The sequence below is a fragment of the Chelon labrosus genome (assembly GCF_963514085.1).
Source record: "Chelon labrosus genome assembly, chromosome: 13".
NCBI classification, from domain to species: Eukaryota; Metazoa; Chordata; class Actinopteri; order Mugiliformes; family Mugilidae; genus Chelon; species Chelon labrosus.
Genome location: NC_140346.1, coordinates 10,267,916 through 10,276,800, shown reverse-complemented (window position 1 = coordinate 10,276,800; position 8,885 = coordinate 10,267,916). Strand labels below are relative to the sequence as shown.

Below are 8,885 nucleotides of genomic sequence, written 5' to 3'. Positions count from 1 at the left end.
ATGGTGCTACCCTGGAAGCCTCTCGGTGTGCGGGGCTCTCTCCTCTGCTTTAACTGGACCCAAACCACGTGTGGCTCCGCTGCATTTACATCAGTGGGAGACAGCTCCACCAGCCACCCAGCGGCAGTAGGAAAACATACATTAGTTCAGTGGACAGCCGTGTTATTTAACCCACAGACACAGACGTTTAATATGTGAGTTAGACTGACACCTGCAGTTTGATTACTCCGGCCCAATATTATTTGATGTCTCTCACAGGAAAACAGTAAGAAGTTAAAATGTTCAGAATGATATAAGCACAATTAAACTAAAGGATAATGGTTTAATTGTTTAAGAATGGCTGAATGAAGCCGATGCATTTGCCTATTAGCTAGCAGACAGTTTAGCTAAAAATAAAATGGCTAAGTAGCTAATTAGCTTAGCGGATACAAAAGCTAGCTTTGTAGTTTTAAAATTGTATATATTTTTGTACTTATATAAAAGAATTCCGTAAAATGTATGAATAATTAAAATAAAACATAAATATGACAGAAAACAAAATGGCGAATGATTAAAAAATTGGCACATTATTATCAAAGGGAGAGACAAGCTAACTTTAAATAAGCCAGAATGCTAACGTTTGAGTTGCGTCATTTTTAACTTTTATCGTTTCATTGATACTCGCAAACTTTTTTTTTTTAAGCTCATAGTTTTGCCTCAATGTTTTAATTCATATTACAAGAAATTGGGTGATTCACAGATTAACTTTATGGTTCAACTATTAGTGTTTTTGCACGGTGCGTAGTTTAAAGCCAAAAGAGCCAACAAGTCACTAAAATGTACTCCAGTGGCCTGAATTATTACTGTCTGCCACCGCCTCCCCGTCTCTCCTGGCTCACCTGTCCGAGTGCAGCTGTAGCTCCTCGGCAGCCAATCAGCCGCTGAGCGCAGCAGGGCGCGGCTCTGAGTGGAGAAGGTGTGAGCGCACTGAATTCAGGGAGGATCAGCAATGTCGCCGCATCTCATGTCGCACAAGATACAATAGGAACTCTTTATAGACAGTCGCTGGGTAGGACGGGACCCTAGGATTCTGGGTTTATTATAAGGCTGCATGCTTTCAGTTTAGGTGGCTTCCCTGGCACTTGCAAAATGGTGAGTATTATTTCGTCTTTAGCTGGATAAAGTGAGTTGTGTCCACGTACCTGGAGGCAATAAAACATGTCTAACAATACAAGATAATTTTAATCTCATAGCTGTTTTCATAGAAACGATGGGGGCCATTTTACTTTTAGGTTTAACTGCAAATCAATGAAGGACTTCCTTGATCAAAGGTCGTGAAGTTGAGACTAGGTTGAGTTTTCAAAATGCACACATGGACAAGACATAACACACAGGAGAAAACGATGATTTAGCTATCTGATTCAGCTCCTTTATATTAAGATAGCTAAGCTTTGAGTGGAAAAAACTAAAAGTGAAGCAACAATGTCAGACAGGCAAATGAATGCAAATGTGTGATGGCAAATAAGCTTATTTGACATGTACATAAATGTAATATATTCATATCGGCAATCACTGAAAATCCATGCATCCTTGTGTAAAATAAAGCATTTGATCCAGAGCTACTGCAGCACTCCAGGATACTCCAAATGCTCAGATTTATCTTGTTGCAGACAGAAGCAGTGCTGCTTGCGGCTACACCCAGGGCAAAGAGCTCTCTTTAATTGCCCTTGCACAACAGAGACATAGTATTTACTGTGTTACTGCATTCAAAGGTGATTGTGGTGGGTTGCGTTTCTCCGGTGATCTTCATTCACATCTGCAGTTGTGAAATATAATAGTAGTTTGATGCAACGGGTTGCAGCTTTAACTCTACTCTGTGTGGACATGCATGTGTCTTAGAGAGCAGGTGATTGCTTCAACGTATGTTTGTGTTCTCTGACAAGCTACATTTTAGTCGTTGTGTATTTATTTATCAGTTAGTTTAAACCCTTTTTCTACAGTTGTCATTAATGTTACTGGACAAAAAGCAGAGTATTGTTTTCTACTCTCTTCCACACGTTCTGCTCTCCTCAGATACGCTTCCTGCTGCTGTTCAGTCGGCAGGGGAAGCTGCGACTGCAGAAGTGGTACACGCCATTAACAGACCGGGAGAAGAAGAAGGTGATCCGGGACATGGTGGCGTTAGTGTTGAGTCGCCCGCCGCGCACCAGCAACTTCCTCCAGTGGAGGGACCTCAAGATCGTGTACAAGAGGTGGCCGCGAAAGACACAGCTGCGCTCTGTTGATGGTTAACTCGTGTGCTCTCTTTGCTCTTGCTTCAAAACACACACAAAGCACCGACACACCCATTGTCAACAGTGGGTTTAAGAGGACCGGAAAGAGTAAAGGGTCTACAGACGTAAAAATTGTGACCTAGATCTCTGGAAGGACCGTTTTTAGTGATTGTGCAATGTATTTGCTCACCTCCCCAGACACTTTTCTCGTAGTAACAACTCCTAATAAAAGTGGAGCAGCTGAATTTGATTGAAATAACAGGAACACCACACATCATAATGCAGCCCAGTCCAGTAATAAATCACTTATACCTCTATATAGCTTTTCATGCTGACTGTCAAATACAACTTCACTATGTTCCTGTAATGTCGCCATTACTCAACAGGTTCTTTACACATTTATCACTTTATTTAACTTGCATCCTAAAATGCTGTGAGTTCGTTTTAATCTTTGTGTGCTTTTAGTCTGGTGTCTTGATAACACAATGGCAACCGTTGACATAACATGTGACCTTTATCCCTATCAACAGGTATGCCAGCCTGTATTTCTGTACTGGTCTGGATGACCAGGATAATGAGCTGCTCACCCTCGAAGTGCTACACAGATATGTCGAGCTGTTGGATAAATACTTTGGAAATGTGAGTAGAGCTGAATGTCACGGAAGGTCGTGTTTTTGAGTCGTCCCTGCTCCCCCACGCAGGTATTCTCAGTTATCCTTGCTAATTAGACCTCTGCTCGAGCTCAAACGGACTGTTGGACCCGTGCCTGAAACTATTTCAGCACACCATAATAGTGTTAAAGGTCTAAACTGTCTTGTGCGAACAGTTGCAAAGACTAATGTAATTAACAGAGAACTGGTAATACATCTTATTGATTTACTGTAGCTCCACACACGTGCAGACCAGTGTTAATATATGCCAGTCGTCTGGGACACAGGATCGCCTTGTGGAGAGCCATTTGAATTGTTAAGAGTCTTAATCATTTTTCATCACTGACCCAAGAAGCTTCACAAGTTCAGAAATCTGAATGAAAAATTTTGAACAAAAACCTGAAGTGGGGTCAGTCTCCTTTAGAGACCCTGGTTAGAACTGATTAGAGTTCACACATACAGTACATCTATCATACACATGGTCGTATATTGTGTGACAGCACATTAGAAAAACTTGTTTCCCTAACGCTCAACAGTGTGTGAGCCACAGGATCACCCAGTGTGACAGCACCAACTTTATGTCCTAATGGTTATATGCACTATGAATACAATCACTATACTGAAGCAAAATTCCTATCCTGACTCCGCACATATAGATAAGTCAGACTCCCCCTGGTGTCCACAAGCTGCCCCTGCTCCAAAATCTTTGAGACACCCGTGGCTTGATATGATTTACATGACAGCCACACCTTCTCATTTACAAAAACACAAACAATGACACTGAAGAGTTATATGCAGTAGACACAGTAAAGACGCTCAAGGCAAATTTATGATATTTGACAACAGAAATAATGTTTCCAATTTTATCAAACAATATCGCAGACCTTGTTTTGTTTAGCAACTTGCACTGTCTTTCTAATATTTAATTAGGGTCTGATCATCTCTGGTTGGAGAGTGAAAAAAGTTAGTTGTCATTTTCTCCTTCTGTGGATTAAGGAAGTGTATGTCATAAACATGCTCCCATGGCGTGACAAAAAGTCAAACTATTTATTATAACAAAGTAAACCATTGAAGAAATAACTTCAAATATGGGGCGTAGATGTGATTGTGTGACGAGATGTATGGTGTCCTGAAGCAATAGCAAAACTAAAGTCAAACAGAAGGGAATGCATGCAAATGCTGGGGAAGGAGGAACAACAAGATCAAAGCTGCGCTGGGCTTTAATCCACTCTCAGGCCCTGGTCCTCCAAATCTGGCTGCCCACAATCACGCTCTGCCGGTACTTTCAAGGACACGCAGGAAAACACAATAATTTGTCTGCATTATGAGTTTGCTAGGCAGGCTGGAGCAATGCAATGCACTGCAATGTTCTCACCGTGTAATTCCACTCTGGTCTAATGGGTAGCGTGTTGTCCTTTTTCAGGTGTGTGAGTTGGACATTATTTTCAACTTTGAGAAGGCCTACTTCATCCTGGATGAGTTCCTGATGGGAGGAGAAGTCTTAGAAACTTCCAAAGTTTCTGTCGGTGCGTCTTTGGAGGAGGCTGACACACTCCAAGAGGTATAGTAATCTTTAAAGTGGCAATGTCCTGACTGATTTGGTGACTCCTGTAGTTACCGGTGATAGCAGCAAATGTGACAAAAAGAAGTCCCTGCCAAAAAGTGATCGTTGTTTTCTTTTATAGATGTGATTTTGATCAACAAAAGTAGTGAGCACGCGTAGACAGAACATTGCGTTAGCTGTGACTACTTCATAATAAAAGAACACAACACTGAACATAAACACATGAGCTTATCAACACTGTGCGCTGCAGAAATGTAGAGCCTATATGAATCAGCACCGTCAATAGTACTTCTTAACTACTCAATAGTTCACAGTTTGTTGTAAGATAATATAATGTAGCCAGGATAAAAAAAAAGGTATATCTTTTCCATCTATTGCAACTAAAGGTTTAATAACTTTAGACAATGAAATTCACCATCAAATCGTTCTTCTTCAGCCTCCTTCTTCTGTTACTGCAGGTGAAGTTGTTAATTGATTGCTGTTGAGAGGATTTGGACCGTTCCTCTGCTAGCGTTAGCGAATGTCTTTTCAGATGAGTGTACATTACAGTAGTAGTTTTGTTGTATTTCAAGACTGACTTACATATTCTGCATGTCACGGTAGTATGGGCATCATCTTTAGTGAAGTATTTCCACACACTTGATGAACCGCTGCTAGTTTGCTGCAAATACCTACTGAGCTCCTCACCTGTCTTCTACGAGGCGTCCGTGCTGTTATTGTCACGTTATTGGCAACACAGTACAGCAGTAAAGTCGACTAGTCTACTAGTTAACCCAGCGCACATGTTAATAACCCTGAGGCGGTAGAACAATCCAATGCACTGCAAGGTTCTCTGTCTTGAGTTTCTTTGGGCATTGTGTCTTGCCACCTTTAAATGTAAAGGAGCGACGGATTATACTGCCAGCCCTGTGATTAGGGTACCACCTGAGCCACAGTCGCCGGTTGTGTTTTACCAGTTAACTGCTTTTAGTGTGAAGCAGCAGCTAAAGGAAAAGTTAGATTTTTATTTGCAGCAATCTCTGAATCCATCAGTTAGCGTTCTGCATTCATATCTACATATCTGTGTATAGAGATTACAGTGGAATAACTGAATACATACATTTTCGGGGTATGTCGCCACAGGCGCCCAGTTCATATACTGTATATAGAAATGAAAATATATAAATATCATCTGTCGGCCGTAGGTTCTGTCACCATTGTAATATCATAGCTGATAATATGATATGAGTGCTTATGTTTTATTTGTTGTGACTCATATTAAAAGTGATCATGTTCCTCTTCTGTCACCACAGACAATGGAAGAATATATGAACAAACCTGCCTACTGAGCCAAGTGAAGATCAGGATGTTTCAAGCCAAAGGTTTATCACTGCAGTCGTTTCATTTAGTGCCTAATAATTACAAACTTGGCATAAAACTATGGTCATGCAATAACTACAGTGCCATTAACTTTTAAGAATTGTAATTAAATGTGTATCTGTAAGTGCCTTTTTAAGCCTCACATTTATTCAGTGTTGTATAAGAGGTGATAGAACTGAAAAGAGGCTGTATTATTTCTTAACCCCTAGTGCATAGTAAGACTTGGTACTAAATATATTTACGTTTAAAAGGATGCATTGTGTGATGGTGAGCAAAAGAAGAAACACTACACAGTAAGGAAAAAATAAAGTCAATGCTTTATTTACCTCAGGTATGTCACATATGACCACATTTAAGAAAGAATTACCAAAAAACACAAGTGAATCTAAGGGATCCAACACTGATTTGTATTGTGTGTGTTTATGTGTGTGTGAGAGAGAGAGAGTGTGTGTGCATTGAAATGTAAGGCTGGTGAGACACGTTTACTGGTTGTTAAGTATGGTTCGGCAACCAATTCATATTAAAAAAACATCAAATGAGTTTGTGAATACTCTTGTTTCTGATAACAAATAAGAACGTTTGCAAACCTACATGATAACTAAAGTTGACTGCATGTTTTATTCTTCAAAATACTTTATTTCCAACCTCTTCCCTCCACCAAAACAATATATATATTTATGTATATGTATCTACAGCCGTGTTTAAATTCCTTGAGCAGTTTTGGCATCACTTTCTTCAGTTTCTGGGTTCAGGTAGCTCAGCAGTTTCATCACCGCTTCATTCTCAAAGCCTTGCATTTGCGTGTCATCACCCCTCTCGTCACCCTCAGACTGTCTTTTTTCATTTGGGCTTTTATCTGAGTCCATTTGATCTAAATATTCCTCTATCGCCTTTTCAAAAGAGCCCGTCGCGCTTTGTCCAGCGTCGTCTCTCTTTTGGTTTGCCTTGTTGTTTCTGTATGCAGGTTTGGGATACTGTGCCAGCATCTGAGCTGCGAGATACGCTGCCAGTTCATCCTCGTCCACGGTGTCGTCATAGTCGTCCTTGAAAGTGCCGGGAAGGCGCCTTTGCGTGGGAGCGGATTCCCCCAAACCGCCTGCAGGCTGAGTGTGAAGTCGTGAGAGTGAGCTTTTGTGCTGCTTCTGTTTCCTGACGGGAACGGGAGCGGGAGCCTCTGCGCCTCCCAACCCCAGGATTTTGAGGATCTCTTCCGTCCTCAGCTCTTCTGGGGTCTTTTGTACATAAGGCAGGCGTCTGCTGTAGAATTTAGGCTCAGGAATCTTGTGCGTCTTCTTTGAGGATACCTCAGAGAACCTGTTTCCTGCCCTGGCTAATCCGTTGTTCTTTCGTGACTTGTCTTGAGTCGTCTTGTCTCTGATTTTGAGCATGTCCATCAGGTCTTCTGGTGGGATCTGGTATTTCTGAGAGAACTGAATGAGCTGGTAGATGGCTCTTGGATCTATGTTATCTCTGTACTGAGTCTGTGACACTCTCCTCTCAGCCCTCTTTTTCTCCTCTTCCTCCTCTAGCTCTCGCTTATGCTCTTCCTCTTCAGTTTTCTCCAGCACTTTCAGGAGGTAATAGTCCACTAGATTGGCGACATCATCTGGATCTTTTGATCGTTTGACTGGATAGCTTTCGTCATCTTCCTCTTCATCACCCTCGTCAGTTTCTTCGTCATTGTCGTCAAAGTAATCGAGCCCACGGTCAGCTTCGTGTTTGTTGTCACTCTCCCCCTCCTCCTCCTCCTCCTCTTCCTGCTCTTCTAGAGGACCCCAGTCTGCGAGATCCCTGTCTATGTCATTGTACGCTGCACTCCTCTCATTAAATATATCGCCATCTTCTTCAACATCATCCTCCCCCATGTTGTTTTCCTCATCTTGACGCTTATGCATGGTCTTTGTACTAGTCAGTTTGTCCAGTTCGTCGAACACAGACTGTAGCGTTGCCAGGTTCTGAGGTGTGTATTTCTCCTCCACGTTCTCATTGGTGCGTTTGAAGGGGCTGTCGTGCTCCGGCCTCTCGTCATCCTCTTCCTCATCACCTTCACCTTCTTCCTCGTCCTCAAACAATAAGGGCAGCTTCTTGTGAGGCATGATGCCGTGTTGTTTCTGCTGCACCCTGGGATACAAGCCATCTTTTGTGCCTGTTCTCTCTGCACTGGGGCGAAGCAGAGCTGGCTTGGAGGCCTTTTCTGTCTGCTGGAGCGTACTGAGCACGGCTTGGAGGAGCTCTTCGCTCTTATCCTCCTTTCCCTCTCCCTCCTCGTCTTCCTCTTCCTCCTGCTCCTCCTCTTCATTTTTGCTCTGCGCTGGGTTTGAAGCCAGCCTCAGCATGGCACGCAGCTTCTCAACATCACTCATCTGGCTGGCATCAGACCCTGCAGTGAGAGGGGCGTTCTGCTGGGAGTCCATGCCGGTTCTTTGATGGAGACTCTCGATGTACTCCAAAGCTTTCAGCATGTCGGCATTAGGCATCTGGTGGACATTTCCTCTCGGGGAGTCTGATTCACTTCCCCGCAGTCTGTGCTCTCTAAGCGAAGACCCGTGAACATCACAAGAACTGAGGAAGAGAAGGATCGAGAGGAGGTTGGCAAAACAGATGAGGAAAGGCTTTCCTGTCGTGGGGGTCTCGGGGAGTGACAGCATGGTGACGCCTGTAGAGGAAAGACAAAGAGACACATGTCAGTGCTGACCTTTACACATTAATCTAACAGGTTCGCAACGGTTACCGCTCTGGCATTTCCTAAATGTCTTTTGCTCGCCACTTTAAATTTCTGGCCTGATCATAACGTTGCAAACCATTGAGACATTTGTATTGATTTTGAGGAAGTAGACCTATTTTTATTTTTTTATTTTTTTTAATGAGAGGAAAGCTTTTGATCCATGACTTTTGTGGAGTGATGTGGACTAGGTGAAAAATAAATAAATAAATTAGTTCAGTCTGAATTATCTGACAATTACGATAAAAAAGAACATTGTCAGTGTTTTATATTAAATTTTGCCTCTATTTAATATAAAACAGCTTTTTACATAGTTTGTATTCTTGTTTTATGTTTTA

At 42.2% G+C, this 8,885-nt stretch overlaps 2 protein-coding genes across 2 annotated transcripts; one reads left to right on the top strand and one right to left on the bottom strand.

The window, feature by feature from the left end:
• On the top strand, nucleotides 1-6,357 carry ap1s3a (adaptor related protein complex 1 subunit sigma 3a; the record flags this gene model as incomplete). The annotated part of the gene is made up of 5 exons (XM_084558161.1): nucleotides 1-126; nucleotides 2,053-2,231; nucleotides 2,783-2,891; nucleotides 4,326-4,463; nucleotides 5,759-6,357. The coding sequence occupies 5 exons, from the start codon at nucleotides 1-3 to the stop codon at nucleotides 5,792-5,794; spliced, it is 588 nt and encodes a 195-aa protein (XP_084414287.1). The 3' UTR covers nucleotides 5,795-6,357.
• Nucleotides 6,358-6,526: 169 nt separating this feature from the next.
• Nucleotides 6,527-8,473, bottom strand: scg2a (secretogranin II a; the record flags this gene model as incomplete). The annotated part of the gene is made up of 1 exon (XM_084559514.1): nucleotides 6,527-8,473. The coding sequence occupies one exon, from the start codon at nucleotides 8,471-8,473 to the stop codon at nucleotides 6,527-6,529; it is 1,947 nt and encodes a 648-aa protein (XP_084415640.1).
• Nucleotides 8,474-8,885: the final 412 nt, after the last annotated feature.